At 39.2% G+C, this 19,347-nt stretch overlaps 3 protein-coding genes across 3 annotated transcripts in view; 1 reads left to right on the forward strand and 2 right to left on the reverse strand.

Moving 5' to 3' along the window:
• Positions 1–1,285: 1,285 nt before the first annotated feature.
• LOC105909364 (T-cell-specific guanine nucleotide triphosphate-binding protein 2-like) lies at positions 1,286–2,730 on the reverse strand. The gene has a single exon (XM_031561075.1). The coding sequence runs from the start codon at positions 2,633–2,635 to the stop codon at positions 1,952–1,954; it is 684 nt and encodes a 227-aa protein (XP_031416935.1). The 5' UTR covers positions 2,636–2,730; the 3' UTR covers positions 1,286–1,951.
• A 4,902-nt stretch (positions 2,731–7,632) lies between these two features.
• On the reverse strand, positions 7,633–8,722 carry LOC105900448 (interferon-inducible GTPase 5-like). Its single transcript, XM_042703374.1, has 2 exons — positions 7,808–8,722; positions 7,633–7,677 (listed from the first exon to the last, which is right to left on the reverse strand). Exons 1-2 carry the CDS (start codon positions 8,720–8,722, stop codon positions 7,633–7,635), a joined length of 960 nt encoding a protein of 319 aa, XP_042559308.1.
• A 2,328-nt stretch (positions 8,723–11,050) lies between these two features.
• The window catches only part of LOC116218816 (rho GTPase-activating protein 44-like), a 22,360-nt gene continuing 14,063 nt past the window's right edge, over positions 11,051–19,347 (forward strand). Inside the window, exon 1 of the mRNA XM_042703375.1 lies at positions 11,051–11,073. Within this exon, the coding sequence (XP_042559309.1) occupies positions 11,051–11,073 (23 nt within the window). The remainder of the gene's footprint in view (positions 11,074–19,347) is intronic.

Consider the following 19,347-nt stretch of genomic DNA (forward strand, 5'->3'; position numbering starts at 1 on the left):
CTGTGGTGTCCATTGTTAATAAAACCCCTTTTTATTTATTCATATAACCCCTTTTTATTTATTTATATTTTATTTATTTATTTTGCCTTTGGTGTGCGGTGTTTTTCACAGACTCTTAATTTGATTTGATGATTTGTAATTACTTTGATGATTTTAACTATTTAACAAAATTATTTGTTATACAGTATCTTCACACTATGCACTTAAGGATTTGAAGAGAAGTTCTTAGAGTAGTGAGAGTACCTGGATCTTCTCCTTTTCTTAGCACTTTTTCACAGGTTTCAATGTTCAAAACCTAAGGTCAGGAAACAGGAAACACAATTAAGTGACCAATATTGGTACACTGAGTGACCCATGTGTGGTACAGCACAGGACACAGCTTTCTTAATTTCTTGTTTTAGGTTTTGTTAATTTGACTTACCTTTAGAGAGTGAAGAATCTTCTTCCTCTTGGTGATACTAAACTACTCTACTCAGGGCGTGTACACTCTCAGAAATGTTCTGCTCAGATTCTTCTCCTGAATATCCTGAAAGACATACCTTTAACTTACCTGCAGTTGATTGGACATTCTCTCCATTTTTCCCTTTGTCTCTATGTTCTATGTACGATACACACAGACTGGTACATTAAATAACACTAAATGAAAACTATATGTAACCATATATCTTCCTTCCTAGATGAGAGTCGGATTTAGTTAAACATTTTCCTCACCTTCTTTTCACATACATATAATGCTTTTTTCCCTTTAAAACTCATACCGTAACCTAATCTTTATGTTTTCTTATGGCTTATAAACTTAAAGATCTCCTTTTAAAATACATATAATTTGTTTTCATCACCCTGTCACATCCCAGGGATTAGTTTCACTTCCCTGCATCCCTCCCCCTTTAACCTTTAAAATTCATACCTTAATTTAACCCTCTCCCTTCATGTTAGGATTATACACTTAAAGATCCCCTTACTATCCCCCCTCTGCTAACCCTAACCAAGTCCCCCCTTTTAATATGTTTGTTTATATCTCCACCCCGAACCCCTGTCCTTAATCTAACTGTCAAACCTGACCTTATTATTCTGAAAAAAAAAAGAATATTTTCATTTGTTTGTTTATATTTCCATCCCCCCTATTTTACCTTATTATTCCCCTCTCCTTTCCATCTTCTAACCCTAACCAGGTTTCTCATTTCATTTTTTTTATTATTCATTCCTTTTTCTTTCCAATAACAGGATAGTATCCAGAATTAAGAATATCCTGCTTAATACATTCCACATCCTTATTACAAACACATTTTACTCATCTTTTGTTTTTTATTTCTTTCTGTAGAACATTCTACAGATTACAAACATTTACAAAGATAATACTATAAGTAGAGTGGTACCAGGAGAGGCCACCAGATGGCATCTGTGTCCATGCCCAGGACGTTCCATTGATGGACTCTACCCTGATATGGGACATCCCCTTTTCTTTTAACCTAACCTTAACCTTAAATTATAGCTTCAACAGATAGTTTGTTTACAATCTGAGCATCTGTATATAGTCTGTAGGGGACCATCCAAATAAAGTGTGACCCAATTTGATACAGATGAGTCAGATAAAACAAAATACAGCACAGTGCATTATCAACAACCACTGAATTGTTTGAGTTGTCTATTGAAAATCAAAGAAAATGTGCATGACATAAAGATGTGTCACACTCAGCAAAGGTTGCAGTTCATGATGCACACAACACAGAAGTAAGCCCCACCCAGTGCTACTGTCACCCACCTACACCTTGATTACAATGCAATGGCAATTAAAGTTAATTCCCAGTTAGAAGCACTACACTTACATGTCAAGAACCCTAAAGAGAACCCAATAACCCTAAAAAGAGAAAAAGAAAAACAGTAACCTTTCCAAACCACTAAGTCTTGATTAACATGAGTTGATTTCTTTACTTTAGTCCTGCTATTCCAATCACTTTTCACTAAGAGCACTGATTCTTGACCACAATGCTCTTAAAATATGAGCCACCATGGACACAAAACTGGTGTCCTGCATACCCAGAGCATCTCTCTTGTGATCTGGAAGGTCTCTCTCCAGATTCTCTACCAGTTCCAAGAAGTCAAACCTTTTCGGGTTTTCTGATGTAATGAGGAAGACAGGAGGGGATCCCAATGTTTTCAAATTTTCCACACACCGGTTCCGTATTTTCCGAAGTGTTTGCTCCTCTGTTACTCCCTTTTTCTCTTCTTGTGTTACATCAAGGTCAGTCTTTGTGCGAACAAAGTAGAAATTCTTCTTATTTTTCTTGATTTCTTTTGCCAGCGTGATGTCATTCTCTTTGAATCTTCCTGCACTTACTATGATAAAGAAGTCATAGTTTTGGTATTTGACATCTTTCATGTAGGTTTTTGCTCTGAAATTTGTGGTCCCTATGCCTGGTAGGTCCCATAAGTTCACATTGGGCATGTTTGGGTGGGGGTACATGGTGGGCTCCATGGTGGTTTCTGTTACTCCAGTGGGTGCAGCTCCTTCATCAGTATCTTGAAGACCTCTGATGGCGTTAACAAAGGAGGACTTTCCTACCCCACTCTCCCCTGCCACAGCAATGTTGAGAGTGACTTGATCTTTTTGTTCTTCATCCTGTTGCTCAGCCATGATCTAAAAGGAGAAGGTAACGCCTTATATTTCATCATGTTCTGTTTTTGCAAAGAAGCTATTTCACATAATCTATCAAAAACTGAACGTGTCTCATGCCTCAGCTTTAGATGGCTTTTAGTAAGTGAGTTTTTAAGCACTATTGTAAATACATCTAGGCTCTGTAGCTGAACTTCATGTGTATCTTATAATAAGAGCACTGACCTTTTTTTGAACAACAAGTTTGGATTGTTGAACCATTGCCTCAATAGAGGAAATGGAAAAAATTTAAACATGGATGTCACCTCCTACTGGACTATATGGTCTAATCTGGACAAGTAACTCCAGTACCAAAATGTGCATTTGTACATTAAAGATTTAAAATGCCTTATATTATCCATCTTATTTTTAAATTGCTGAAAACTACTGGGTATTTTACACTTAAGTAATAGTGGAAAGGTTTTTAAAAGATTAATGATGTTATGTCTATGGTTGGTTTCAGAAGATAGTATGCTCCTACTGACATTAAAGGAGGCGGTATGTAGAGTAACAGTATAGCACATAGATTAAACTCATTTGAGGCTATTGAAGAAATACATTTGTACAAGAGTCATACTTAATTTATTACTATGTGAGGCTCTGGAAAGAACTTTTTTCTAAGAACTCTGATGTGATGTGATGTGAAGAAATCTTCAAGCAACACAGCAATACATGGGCTACATTAGAGTCACAGCATGGCAAGAAGTGCACATGGCAGCGGACCTGATGTGATTTCTGATTATTTGGATATTTAAAAGAAACGACAAATGGGTAGAATAACAAAAAACAGCTCTGCAAAAGAACTGACACCAGTATAGAGTGAGGTCTTTTTAGCTATCCCACTAACTCACCCAGTGGAATAGTTCATAGTTCCCCAATATCCTGAAGCAGTGCCAGGATTGAAGAACCTTACAGCAGGGTCATCACTGGCACTGATTAAGGAAGAATGATTGATAGGTGTAGAAGAGGGGAAGCTGAGGAGAAATTGGACATCACCAAAGAAAACAAAACATCACAATGTATCAAATGAGACAGGGATCTATAAACAGATTGGACTACTAGAACTTTCTGGATAAACACTGACTGCTATTACTTGAAGGTGCAGATTCTGGCAAAAGGTTGGATTATAATCAAAGACTGTATCTTTTCCTTTAAACAAATAGAACACGAGTAGGCTATGCTTTGACTACATAGGCCTACATTTCTTAAATGGCCCTTTACAAAGCTTGATTTTGTCATTTAGTGGACAGAATTGCTGAAGATGGTACAGTTGAAGGGCCAAGAGTTATCTCCATCAGTTGCATATAAAACAATTTCTGATAATTATCCCCATCAAGCAGCACACACTGTATCATGTTTACAACACAGAGAAGGTTTCTGTTCATTTCCAGTTTTGGAGGTGTGGACACATCAGAGCATTCACACACAATGGAAGATATCTAAAAACCTACATGTAATCTAAATCTAAATATGGTATGAAGATTTAAATCTAGACCTAACAAAGCATTTTTTAATATTAGATCTGAATCACATGAACTGACTGCCTTATTCTTAGTAATGCCATTTGCAGCAGGCTTTTGGCTACACTTTCCAGTTTATCCAACACCTCTAGGGGCACTAACCACATTGGCATGAACTACACTGTAGATGGTGCTAGTGTAACGACCCTCACTCTCGTGTGTATCAGTGACAGAGAATCGGACAAGGGGTTCTTCACAGTAGCTTTTATTGCCTGCATTCACAATAGAAACAATGAATCCATAAAATCTTTACTGCAAACTCGACTGCATACGTACGTCTCCAACAGGGATAGACTAGCTCTCAGGTACCGGCTAGCAAAGACTGCCTTACTGGCTAACCTCGTGCGTTGCAAAGCATTCTAAATTATATGGAAATCAAAATGCACAGCTCGTTAGTCTTTGTGCAAACCAACGGACTAAATAAACCAAACAAAAAGACAGACGGCACTGGCATAGCACACTGAATGATCGTATAGTTTGAACACTTGCAATATATATATACACTTTCTTAAACATTTACATTTTGTACAAACCACATACCTGCATTCACAATAGAAACAATTAATCCATAAAATCTTTACTGCAAACTCGACTGCATACCTACGTCTGAAAAAGCACAAAACCAAACTCAGGACAATGCTCACCCTAACGCATAGCGCAGCGTGGTTGCCGCCTAAATATACTTTATGTTGGTTACAACCAGGGGCGTTTCTAGGATTCAAAGAAAGGGGGGGCTTAGCCCCAAGGGGAGTGGCATGTTTGCGCGCGGCAATTATTTTTTTTTAAGGCCCATTTGGGGCCGCGGATATCCATTGTTTCAGACAGTTCATAGATTGGTTTAATCAGAAAGAGTGTGATTTTGCTCTGTAGTTTTGCTTGCATTCAGTATATGATAACACAAGAGACAGAATGACAGGGTCATAGTGAAATTTGACAACACAAATATACCAGCTGTGGTGAAATTACCTGTTCTGAGCACCAAAGCTGTCCTGTGGGTAGCTGTTCAGCTTAACCTGTCTGGGCCCTGTGTCTTTTTCACCTAAATCATTAGTTGCTGCAGCTGCTTGGTCTGTCTCTTCCTCTCTCTGACTTTCTGCCTCAGCCTCTCCTTCTGCATGACCCTTTAAGATAAGTTCAAACATTGAAACATTAACTGATCGAAATCCAGAAGCCAATTTTATGACTTGGCACAAAAATATCATGTAATAATCTAGTTTAGGCTAACCCTTGGAGTAGCCTAGGCCTGACAACAAATGCCTATACATTTCTACCACAGTAGAAGAAAATAAAAAAAACTCCACTCATTTCCTTCTAGACCTGTAGATCACTAACCTCCATCACACCGGCTCCTTCAGTCCTGTCAATCTCCTGCTTCTCTCTCTCATCTGACTGGGCGGAGCTGCCACCTAAAGAATGTTCTTATATCCATCTGGTCAATGAATTGGATGATATACCGGTACAATAGCGTTATGAGGGACACTATGACATTTAGTTTTCACTAGCATTAACTGATTATAAATAACAACATTATATAGGGACTGATAATATTGTTTTGAAATACTAGAGAGATATATCAATGCAAAGAATAGAGAGATGTCGATAGTTATTTCTTGTATTTCGAATTCGCTCGTTCACACTCTTGCTAACTGGTGACAGTTTCTAACAAAGTAGCACGCTAGCTTAGTTTTAACATAGCCCACTACAATATTCGCTTTCATTTGCCTCATATCAAGTAAACCTAAAGCAGGTAACACTCGTTAACAACTACAGATAGCCACATTCTGTAACTTCGTGTACTTACAATTTCACTCCGTGCATCATTTACTTTGAACTCCTTGTCTAAAATACTGGCTGTCGTTGACGAGAGACGATACTAGTGACTGGGGTTTATATCGTAAAGTATGATGAAAGGCTATTGGATTATGAGTTGAAGGGGGAGTAAACATACAAACCAGAACGCACGCACATTTGTAGCATGTTAGAGTTATAAATAACTTGTCCGTGTCAGAAACAATAGTTTAATTTTATTTTTATTTTTTATTTTTTAAGCCAATAATGCCAAATGATTTGGGGGGGCTGAAGAACATTTTAGGGGGGCTTCAGCCCCCCTAAAATAGGGCTAACGACGCCCCTGGTTACAACCTTTACAAATCACCTCCTATCGTTAGTTTGCTAGAGCATCCATTAGTGCAACTTATATACATTTATATACAATCAATAGTTAGTAAGTAAAACATGTTCATTTATTAAAATATCAAATTATTCACAGAGCGCTCCCAAAGCCTGCTTACCTCCAACAGGGATAGACTAGCTCTAAGGTACGGGTAGCGCAAACGCCCAAAATGCGTTAAAGTGAAAGAAAATAAACAAGCAGTCACGCAGCCTCATGTTGAACCTTAGTGAATGCAGTATAGTATTTAGGACATTTCCAGGTTTCACATAGAACATCAAAAAAACATTGGATCACAAAGGTATGTGAAATACAAATTTGGTTTGAATTCACTTAATCTAAAGTTAGGTTCATTTCAACTCTGTTACACCAGAATACCAGCAATGTGCACAAAACCTGTTTCAGTCAACTACAATATAAAAACACAGCAATCCAGTACTTTTTCAAATACACTTTTATTCCGTAATCTGCAGTAATCCAAAACAACATCAAAATCAAAAGGATATCCAGTGAACACACAAAGGCTATGCTAAAAATACAACTCAAGAAAAAAGTAAATTAATTTGTCCTTGATTTGAGATAAATTTACAATGTGCAAATCTGTTACATATACAATGCATTTGATTATCCAGCCTGGTACACTTCTATATCTTGTTTACAAAGAAAACTTACATTTACATTTACATTTACATTTAGTCATTTAGCAGATGCTTTTGTCCAAAGCAACGTACAAGGGAGAGAACAGTTAAGCTGAGAGCAATAAAAACCTGGTGTAACAATAAATACTACTTTACATAAGAAAATAGAAAAACGACATAGAAAGAAAAATAAGTGCAGGAATGTAACTGCTGAAGTGCAAGTTAAGCACTAGTCAAGGTGCCAGTTTTGGAAGGGAGGTGCTCTCTGAAGAGTTGGGTCTTCAAAAGCTTCTTGAAGGTAGAGAGGGACGCCCCTGCTCTGGTAGTACTAGGCAGTTCGTTCCACCAACGTGGAACTACAAATGAGAATAGTCTGGATTGCCGTGCTTGCTCAGACGGCAGTGCCAAACGACGCTCAATAGACGAGCGCAGCGTCCTGGGTGTAACATTTGCCCTTACAAGAGCAACTTAAATGAATTCCCAATATTGTTGTCAAACTTAGTTACATAGCTATTCATTGACATATCATGGAAGAAATCTTAAACATGGAAACCATTCCACACCATTCAGCCTGGGTCACATGTTTGCTTTACTCTACTTTAGTCATTTCAATCACCTTTTCAGCTACACTATACAGTTCATTCAACCCTTCTAGGAGCACAGATCGTGTGGTAACAAACGATACTCCAGCTGCTGCTATGTGGCCGACAACAGGCACAAGGCTGCACAGTGACTTAACAACACCTGCTACCCCAAGTCTTAATGCAATTTTTGTTGCAAGTAATGACTTGTCAGCAATTGCCCTGACAAGTGATGATTTTTTAACCTCTTCCAGTATTGGCTTGTTTACTCTCTTTGATAACTTTTCAAGGGATCCATCATCCAGACCAAATGAATAGTAGCATTTGATTAAGAAAAGCACTATCATGGCAACATCACATAATAGTGACAGACCTGGTACTGGGGCTGCCGCTATGCCACCTGATGCGAAGGCCACAGCCCATACAGCTTTCTTGACTATATTGTATTTCTTGTCAAGAGACTCCTTGGAATGAATAGGCAAACTCATAACCATAGCATCTCTCTTGTTATCTGGAAGGTCTCTCTCCAGATTATTTACCAGTTCCTGGAAGTCAAACCTTGCAAGGTTTTCTGTTGTAATGAGGAAGACAGAAGGGGATCCCAATGTTCTGAGATTTTCCAGACAGTTGTTCCGTATTTTCTGAAGTGTTGCCTCCTCTGTTACTCCCTTTCTCTCTTCATTTGTTACATCAATATCAGTCTTTGTGCGAACAAAGTAGAAATTCTTCTTCTTTTTCTTGATTTCATTTGCCAGCATCATGTCATTTTCCTTGAATCTTGATGCACTTACTATTATAAAGAAATCATAGTTTTGGCATTTGACATCTTTCAAGTAGGTTTTTGCTTTGAAATGTGAGGTCCCTATGCCTGGCAAGTCCCAGAAGTTCACATTGGGCAGGGTTGGGTGGGGGTACATGGTGGGCTCCATGGTGGTTTCTGTGGTTCCAGTGGGTGCAGCTCCTTCCGCAGGTTCTTGAAGACCCCTGATGGCGTTAACGAAGGAGGACTTTCCTGCCCCAGTCTCCCCTGTCACAGCAATGTTGAGGGTGATATTATCTAACCTATCCACCATCTCTCTGGCTTTGGCAATGGCCCACTCCCAGGTCGGTTCACCAAAATCCTTTAGTAAAGCACGGAGATAGTCCTGTTGATCAGCCATCATCTAAAAGGAAAAGGTAACGTCTTATATTACATCATTTTTTTTGCAAAGAATCTATCTCACATGATTACTGTGTTTTTCCAACAGTCAAATCTTGGTTGCTGACAAAATCTGAAATGTGCATGCAATGAATCAACAACCAACGTTATCATGATTACAGCACAAAAACTGAACTTGGGTCTCATGCTTAATTGAAGCAGCTTTAAATGATTTTTAAGTAAGTTAGTTTTGAATCACTATTGTAGATACATCTAGGCTATGTAGCTAAACTACATGCGCATGCTATAATATAACATGAACGGTGTTTGTGTTGTTTTAACTTACTTTGTTGTTTTGGAAACTTTTTTAAGCTTGAAAATCCAGTTACCAAATGAAATGACTATTTACACACACTAGCGTGATCGGTGTTTATAGTATTTTAGGTTAATTCAGTTAATAACTATATAGAATTTTAAGATGGTTCGCAAAAGAATGAAAGTGTGGTATGAAAGCGTGGTTAAACTTACGCGGTCAAAGTCCTCAGGTTTTGTCAAAACTAATGCTGATAGTAGTCAGGGAAAGTTGTCTTCAGTACAGTTATGTCTGGACACACCTTTGACATGCTAATGAAGGCATAATCTGACTGACTAACAGGGGGAATCAGGGAATGAAGCACTTAAAAGCTCCACTGTCAGCAGCAGATGGAAACAGACTTCTGGCTGGGCACTGCTGGGTTTGTGCTCTGGGTTGTTGTGTTGTGCTGTTTGGTGTTCTAAAGGTATTCTGCACTCCGACTGACCAACCTCGCAAATATGAAATTAATATTGGTGCTTTATGAGATTGCTAAGGTATAAAGTTCATCCTATACCAAAGACAATGATGAAAGTTGAAGTCTCAGCATATCTGCATATCAGCATATCTGCTACTGAATGACATATTCATTGGAGTCATGAGCACCTACATGTCTCATAGATTGTTGCCTTATCTACAGTCAAGAGCATGATTTCAGAAATGGCATCTTATTTCTCTATCTCTAAACTATTTGTCCTTTGTGATAAATTCCTGAAGTTTCACTTAACGGAGAGAACTTCTGTGCATTAGCAGTGATTGTGGCACGGTGGCTCAGTTGCTTGCACTGCCGCCTCACAGCAAGGTCATGGGTTTGATTCCCGCATGGGGCGCTGTTGGCTCTGGGGGGCCGGTCCTCCCCAGACCTTCAGTGCTCAGGTGGGCTATCTCCCGGGCCTGTGTGGAGTTTGCATGTTCTCCCCGTGTTCACAAGGGGTTTCCTCCACTAAGAACCCCAGCAGAAAAACATGCAAGAAGAACAGAACACGTGTCCATCCCTGACCAAAGATGGACAGCTCACTTCACTTGGTCCCCGGGCGCTTACAAGCTGCCCACTGCTCCTGGGGGGACCTGGAGGAGGGACGTTCCAGGATGGGAAAAAGGCAGAGAATAAATTCACCGCGACCTCAGGCCTGCGTGTGTGTGTGTGTCCTGTGTCGCCTACATATATTCACGTGTGTCGTGTGTGCCATTAAAACCTGACAAATTAAATTATAATACACATTGTATTTTATGTTTATGGGGGCTTTTGCAGTTATGTCTGATGGAGATAATTTCCAAACACTGTTAATGACTTAAGAATATATGAATCAAGTGCCTTGTATTAATATATTCCTTGTATGAATCATGTGCTTATGAAAGCAGGAACATGGCTTTTCTGCGTGTGTGTAACTTAGAATATTAGGTGCCACTTAGTCTGCATATGTACAAGAGCATGTTTAGACCAGAAGTGATTAGAAGGGTCAAACTGTGCTTCTTCCGACCTTGCAAAGCTTCCATCCTTGCCTCGGACGTGAGAAATCCACCACGTGGTTATCCCTGCTGAACGCTCAACTTCTGTCTATATAAACCTTGTGCGATGTGTTTATCATTGCTTCACTTTCAGCCTTGTGCTGGTAGTGAGCCCGATTGCAATTGTTGTTTGTCTAATAAATATACTTATATGCAGCTCCGGAGTCCTGAAGTAACTAGGGGTGAATTTTCACCCATCAATGTCTGTTGTGTATCATTTTCTATTCTCTTCTCCCCACTGTTCCTTTTATTTGGGTAAAGATTCAATTTGGAAGGGCGGCCATCATTCTAGTGAATGCAGATCACTAAAGAGTTAATTTAAGAGAAGATAGGCTTGTGTTTTGCATAATTGCTGTATTCTGGATTACATGTACTTTAAAAACAAGGAAATGGTTTGAAGTGAAATTATTTTTGTCTCATATTTTTTCATATATTATGGAAAGGAATTTTGATCTTGATATTAAGACAGGTTAAGGCCTTTGCGTGACAATGTGCTCTGCCCAGGACAAAAGGTATGACAGACATGCAACTTTAAAGAGCGGCTTTGGGCTGGACCAAAGATGTCTGATGGAGGCAAAGCAATGGTGACTATTACAAGATTACAAATTCCTTACATTATCCATCTCATTTTAAAATTGATGACTTATTGTTACTTAAGTAATACTGAAAATGTTTGTAAAAGATGAATGATTCCATGTCCATGGTTGGTTTCAGAAGATAGTATGCTCCTACTGTAGGACATCAAATGAGGTGGTATGTAGAATAACAGTATCACACATAGCTTCTTTTTGATTTGTTTTGTAAACTTTGTAAACTTTTCTAACCTTTAAAATCCAGCTACCAACTTCATTTTTGAATTGCTGCACAGTTGATTGGCAAAATAATGAAAGTGTGGTTAAACTTACGCGGTCAAAGTCCTCAGCTTTTGTCCAAGCTAATGCTGATAGTAGTCAGGGAAAGTTGTCTTCAGTACAGAAGTTATGTCTGGACACACCTGTGAATGAAGTATCTGTGTCTGAGTTTCAGATTTTGAAAACAAATCCAATGTGGAGCTCAAATTTGGGTGGGGATTCTAACTGCTGTCTGTTGAATATTCAATAGTGCTTTTATCAAGGTGTTGATGGGTGTTTTAGAAAAGCATGTGGGTGTAGCCTTAGGAGTGGTGTAATCCCCCACCTTTCACCATCTCCAGTCTTTCTCCATCATTCTAAATGTCAGTGATAGTTTTCCCAACCAGTAGTTCTCAGGTGGCATTGCCATCATAGGGAATTGTTAACTCAATAAATTAAACTATTCATTTGCCCCATGCCTCTAAAATGCACTGTGGGACTTGAAGTAGACTATCAATATGTACCAGCAATAAAATATCAGCTGTGTGAGTAACATGAGGACAGGGGAAGTCAAAATTGTGTTAGTGTAAAAAGACTTCCTTTCAGGTTTTTTCTTAACCCTCCTATTACCTTCAAATTTACTAACATCTTTTATGCTTGAGATCAATTTGACCCCAGCAATTTAAACCTCCAAAACATTATTATAATAAAAAAAAATTTCCCCAAGTTTATGTGTCAGGTACTTAAGATTTGTTTGTTGACTACCTAAATAGCACTTTAAATAAAACAATACATGTTACGTGACTATGGAGAAATATGCAGATCACCATAAAATCTCACTGATTGACCTACAATTGGAAAGAGATATCCTTCTGGTGTTTTATGGCTTCATATTATTTCTAAGAACATATTGTTATTATCTATAACATTTGGAATTCTGTTATCAGGAATAGTAACAATGTGATGAAAAAAATTGATATTTCTTATATATTTTATACAATTAAAACAGCCTGGGGTCAAATTGACCCCAAACAACACTTATGCGTACAACATGTGTACAGGACATTGAAAACATATCATCATGTTAATTTTGTGTTTACCCAGTTGTCCCCATTAAATTAGGAAAAGTCATTAAATATAAAGCAAAAAAAATGATGTCAATAATTTATTTAGAGATGTTAAAGATTGAATGGGGTCAAATTGACCCCAAACATAATAGGAGGGTTAAGCAACCTATGATTTTAAAACCTCCATATCCAGGTTCATCAAATGAATGAGAAGTTGCTCTGGGATAACCTGTGAGAAATGACGAGACGCATCGGTAGCGAAACCAGATCAATGAAAAGCTCTTCCAATCACATCATGGAGGGTATGATAAGCCACATAGTCACAAGACAGGCTAAATAAAACAACATTTCTCCGATGAGGAATGTGGTCATGTGACCAATCAACAAGCAGGTGAAAACAATGGAGGGAAAACAGAGACAGGAAGTAAATAGAAGCACATGTACACACACAACAGGCATGGAGTCCTTGACGGCCTCTAGAGGTCTAAAGGTCCCGTATCGTGACAGGCGGGAAGATAAAACCCTTTATTTTCTTATATTAACAGGCAGCATTTAATGGGTTCTTGCACCCACAGCTGAGGCTTCCTGTCACACTCACACACACACGTTTACCAGTTCCTGTTTTTCACACCCTGCTGGTTTCAACATGAGAATAGAACTAATTTGAAACTCAACTAATTTCACTCAGACCTAAATCCAATTGGTTTCAACTCTGTCACCTAGCAAGATTTGAAACAGTAATGAATTTGGCCACATACAGTGCCTTGCATAAGTATTCACCCCCTTGGATGTTTTACCCTTTTATTGCTTTTATAAATCAATCATGGTCAATATAAGTTGGCTTTTTTTTTTTTTTAAAAGCCCTCTTTAATGTCAAAGTGAAAACAGATTTCTACACAGTAATGTCAATTAAATAAAAGTATGTAATGTAAAATAAGTGATTGCATAACTATTCACCCCCTTTAAAGTGACTGACCTAATTCAACAGAGGTCCAGCCAATTGGTGCTCGTAGTCTCACAATTAGTGAAATGAGGATGAGTGTGCAATGAATGTGGTATTGTAGTATAACAACACCTGTGTCTGGAAGGTCCATTCACTGGTCAGTATTCAGTAATCAGTATTCCTGGCTACCGTTACACCATGAAGACCAAAGAACATTCAAAGCAACTCAGAGAAAAGGTTATTGAAAAGTATAGGTCAGGGGAAGGATACAAAAAATGTTCAAGGCACTAAACATACCGTGGAATTCTGTTAAATCCATCATCAAGAAATGTAAGGAATATGGCACATGTGTAAATCTGCCTAGAGCAGGCCGTCCTCACAAACTGAGTGACCATGCAAGAAGGAGACTAGTGAGAGAGGCCACCAAGACACCTATGACTATTTTGAAGGAGTTACAAGCTTCAGCAGTTGAGATGGGAGAGACTCTGCATACAACAACTGTTGCCCGGGTTCTTCACCAATCAAAGCTTTATGGAAGAGAGCCACTTTTGAAAAAAAGCTCCACTTTGGTCTCATTTGACCACAGAACCTTCTTCCACTTGACCATGGAGTCTCCTACATGCCTTTTGGCGAACTCTAGTCGATATTTGATTTGAGTTTTTTTCAACAGCTGCTCTTATAAAGCTTTGATTGGTGAAGAACCCGGGCAACAGTTGTTGTATGCAGAGTCTCTCCCATCTCAGCTCATTTCACTCCGACCTAAATCAAATTTGTTTCGACTCTGTCACCTCGCAAGATTTGAAACAGTAATGAATTTGGCCACATACACAACCATAACTCAGTTTTCAGTACAATTCCAGATCTATAAATACGTTGAATATGATAATAGTGCCGTATCTAGTGATTGACTTCCTTAACCCCAGGTACTCCCTGGCAGATGTCCACCAATTGTTTGTGTACTCCCTGAAGGCTTCCAATTATCTCACCCTATAATATGTTGTATACGTTTTCTCCTCAGACCACTACTTTTCCCAGTTTTAGCTTCAGTATTACACAACATTTTCTTTTTAGAAGGACTTTCAATAGTTCCTCTTTGGGAGAATTTTGCAGGATCGATTACGGCGATCTTAATTTTGGCAAGAAGAACATTTTCATACCTTGTTTTGGCTGTTTTATTGACGTTCTGACAATTCCCGGTCCCCGAACACCTCCTTTCCTGAGAATTTTGGTCCTTTCTCCTTATCTGTTCTTGACAGCCAGATATGTTGTGGATAATCTATTCAACTAATTATAAAATTAAGTCTCTTTCAGAAGATTCTGAGTTCAGAGATTCGTTGAGTAATGCTTTTATTGAAGATCCAAATAGGGAGGCTATCCATGGAGAGTCTGATTTTACAGGAAGTATCAGAGTTATTATATTCCTAACTCTCCCAATAGTTTACCTCCCATTTTCTAATGTCACATTGAGCATGGCCTATCATTATGGGACAACGTCCCCTTGGCAACTTGCCATTATTATATTGGGTTCCTATTTCTTCCTACTTCAGCAAATTTTGACATGTGATGTTATCTGAGTTAATGGCGGCACAGCTTAAGGTTCAAGGCCACCATTTTGTGTAATGCTTCTTCACCATTTACCTGTTAATGCTCAAGCTTGCAAAATGGCTGATATTAAATGCATGTAGAAGTAACATGAAACTACCTACGTCATTACCGTATCATGTTGTTGCATACTGACTTTGTAAATGTCTTTTATAATAACTTACAGTCAGCAGTGGATTCTGGAGAGTGGCATTTGATCCTCTAGTTTCATGGTCAGTGTGTTTCATGTGGTCAGGATAAGGCAAAGATGCTGATCACACACAGACATCTAACAACTGCTTTTTCTCGAGGCATGGTGTTTCCCTAAAAAAATAAGCATATTCACCCCTCTTAGGGGTATCTTGCTGTCAAGCCAGACAACATAACTAAACACATACAAAATCCCCCAAATCAATAAAACTGGGCTACAGACAGCATATTTTGTACCATGAAGGTGTGCCTTTACGGATCCCGGGTACAGCCAGTTAGGCACTGTTGTGTATCCTGCCATTCAAACAAAAATCTGCATGCAAAACAAACAAAACTAAATGCTAATAACATTCCCATACACCTATCCAGGCAGCCTCTCTCTCCCCCTCTCCTTTTATATCCTGTTGCTAAAGCCTATATTGATACTGATAAAATGGCCATATTAGGCTACCTACTGTTAATTGACTACCTAAAATTATCTCCTTATCTGTTTATCTGTAATTGATGTCTAGTAACAAAATATTTCTCTCTCTTATAGCATGATCAAAATGCTGATGGATGTGGAAGCATTGCTCCTCACCACCACTACTCCCCATCTACGCATATGGACAGCCACACTCACCCACTTCCTCTTTCTCTTTCTTCCTCTCCTATTCTAGACTATCTTCGCTGTGGGACACTGCTGTAGTCTCTCCACCCGATCTACCTGTAGAAACCCATGGCCCACATGCACCCATCACCGCCTTCTGCTTAAGGCTCCTTCGTGATTAACAGGGAGATTTTCCTTGCCCCTGTCGCCATTGTGCTTGCTTTAAGGGGGTGCAGGCACTGGGCTCTGTAAAGCACCTTGAGACAATTTTATTGTTTTGGCGATATATAAATAAAATTGAATTGAATTGAATAATCAGAAAAGGTAGAAATCTTCAGAGTGCCTGTTCAGAGTGCCTCTTCAGAGTGCCTGACAAGTTCATATATTAACATGAGTTCAACATGGTTCCCAAAGTAAGAGATAGATAGGATATTTAAAAAGCTATGATAGAGAGAAACCCTCTGGGTGCCTGTTCAGCTTCATATTAACATGTGTTCATATATTATGTGTTAGATTTGGGTGAATATCATATCAGACTATAACTTTACCTAAAAGAACAAATATCAATTCAACCCTCACAAGTTAGTTTGCATAGCACCAAGCTAGAGCCATCAAGGTGGCTCCTGGCCTTTTGTCCATGTTGAGGAGCCATTAGACATGGTTCCTAGCTTTTGTGTGTCCTGGAGCCAGAGAACCGTGGCTTTTGTCAACAGCCACGACAAGATGGCTGAAGCCAAAGGTATTAGCATCCATATTGCCCTACCTGGCCAAAGGCCTGTTCAAGCTAGACATCCCCTTTTGACCTCCACACACACCCATCCCCTCCCCCCTTCTTAATAATTCTACACTATAAATGTTTGAACTTTCTGTAATGTATTAAAATAAGACCTCCTTAAATCCAGAAGCCTAGCAGCAGACGTGCCTCGTGCATGCTCGTGCTGTGTCGATGTGACCGTGGCTAGTGGCTGAATAAACACATTCTTTCGCTAAGCCGTCTTCCACAAGTCTGTTATTCTGAACAAGCTAACTTGAACCAAGCGTGGGCCTCCGAACGAATTTGCCAGAGAAAAGCAGAATCTTTCATATGCTAGCAATTACCAACTGTTAAGATGGTTCCCTAAGCTAAAGATAGTATAGTTCATAGCTAAGTTAACTGGTGTGAGTCTTTGCACGTTTTACACACCTCTCGCGGAGGCTCGATCTCCATACAGTTACAATTTGTTCTATCCCATCTGGTTTTTAATGGGATTTGTATGTGAAAGAGGGAGAGACCCATTCTACCAGGCAGAGTTACTGTGCGTGTTACTAACTTCCAGGCGAACAAAAATGCATTCCCATGTATAGACCGCACCAGAGAAGTATCCGCACGGCTGTAGAAATAACAAAAAAAAAAAAAAAACAATGTATAAACCATAGAAGTTATGGTACTTATCCACCTTAGTTGATATTATAGTTTTATCTGGGTACTTCTTAATATGCACAAGCGCTCCTGCCCAAACTCCTGTCATACTATCTCTATTTGGGCCTCTCCCCAACCTTACAGGCAACAACCCATTCCATAGATTAGAGGTGACCACCCGTACAACTGGCCATGTTTCTCCTAATGGTTTCAGGGGCATACATTACTTTCTTTTCTTTTCTTTTGAAATTGTTTCATTCTGTCATCAACCCAAACTAACTATTTCTGCACTCAGAGATCCACCACATGGTTATCCCTGCCGAACGCTAAACTTCTGTCTATATAAACCTTGTGCAATGTGTTTAATATTGCTTCACTTTCAGCCTTGTGCTGTGAGTGAGCCCGATTGCAATTGTTGTTGTCTAATAAATATACTTGTATGCAGCTCTGGAGTCCTGATATAACTAGAGTGAATTTTCACCTATCATAAATATTTGCTCAGATTGTGCAGAAGTTCATTGAAATGCCAGAAAAGAAACTACAAATAACAAAATAACATCTTTGCAAGAATTGGCAACAGTATAACGGCTATCAAACTAACTTATCCAGTTAAATAATGAATAGTTCCCCAATATCCTGAAGCAGTGCCAGGATTGAAGAACCTTACAGCAGGGTCATCACTGGTACTGATTAAGGAAAAATGATTGATAGGTGTAGAAGAGGGGAAGCAGAATTTTTCATTTAGTGGACATAATTTCTGAAGATGGTACAGCAGCATGGCTCAGAATTCTCTCCTTCATCGGTCATCGGCATATATCACAGAGTGAAGAATCTCCGCCAAGGCCAGAGCTCAAATGCCAACAAATGTTTCAGAAGTCTGACAAAAGCAGAACTAAACACAGTTTTTGCCAGCCTAGAATGTACTGACATCTTTTGCAGACAGACACGTGCTTGTCTGCAAAAGATTGCACCAGCAGACACTTGGTGGTTAGCTACTTCTCGGTACCAACAGCTTGTCGTTGCAGTTAAGAGAGGAAAAGGTTACATTGTCAAAACAGGCAAAGAAGAAACAAGTTAATAGAAAGTAGGAGGGGTATTCGTCATAACAGATTGTAGGCATTCAAAATAAAGGACCCTAGGTCAGCCTACATAACAGGTAGCAATATAGCATTGATGGAAATTGATATTACCATTCATTTATAGACTTACATTGCATTGCAAGCATGTTCTCCTGTGTGTGTGTGTGTGTGTGTGTGTGTGTGTGTGTGTGTGTGTGTGTGTGTGTGTGCCATGTGTATTGATAGTCTTGGTACACCTTTGTTTAAAGCCCCTAGCAGACATCCCCCCCTGCCCCAGGTGGAGGAATACACATCAATTGTCCACCATTTTGGGCCTGTGTGTGTTCCTCCATAGGAAGATCCCCTCCCACTCACATGCCCCCTTCCCCACATTGACCTGTAACAAACCAATGCTGACCCATGTAACCTCCCATGACTGACTGGTATTTAACCTGTAACCCTGTGATGCCTCTTTAGTCTTTTTGCCTGCCTCTACTTGATGTTGGAATTGACTCCCTGCAGGAGCACCTTGAAATACACCTCCAGAAATCTTCTACTCGCCTTGTGGTCTTTTGTCTAAAAGAGTGTCGGCCTGAAAATTCCCGTCAGCATTAAAAGAACAAGGACTAAGGCTGGATTCCTACATTTGTGTAGAATCAGAATAATGAAGTTTAAGATAGGGTCCTTTAATAAAATATTGTATTTCGGCAAAACGCAGAAAGACGAACACGGAAAAACCTTTGCCCACTCCCAGTTCCGTCGTTGGTCTGGAAAGTGGTTTTTCACAAGTGCTTGTCAAAGTGTTTTAGAAAATCATGTGGGTGAAACTTTATGAGTGGTGTAATCCCCCACCCTTCACCACTTACACAGTCTTTCTCCCTCATGTGACAGTCATTGCTTCCCCAACCAAACGAGTTCTCAGAGAATATTATTTTATTTACAATTTTATCAACATCTGTACATCGCTTTGGGTAAAAGTGTCTGCTAAGTAACTTACGTTTACTTTTCATTTAAGAGCCCCAGTCCGCTCCATTTCTGAATATAGCTGCTATTTGTTGAAATGCTAATGAAAGCATAATCTGACTGACTAACAGGTGGCATCAGGGAAT

The sequence above is a fragment of the Clupea harengus genome, chromosome 23, assembly GCF_900700415.2.
Source record: "Clupea harengus chromosome 23, Ch_v2.0.2, whole genome shotgun sequence".
Classification (NCBI taxonomy): Eukaryota; Metazoa; Chordata; class Actinopteri; order Clupeiformes; family Clupeidae; genus Clupea; species Clupea harengus.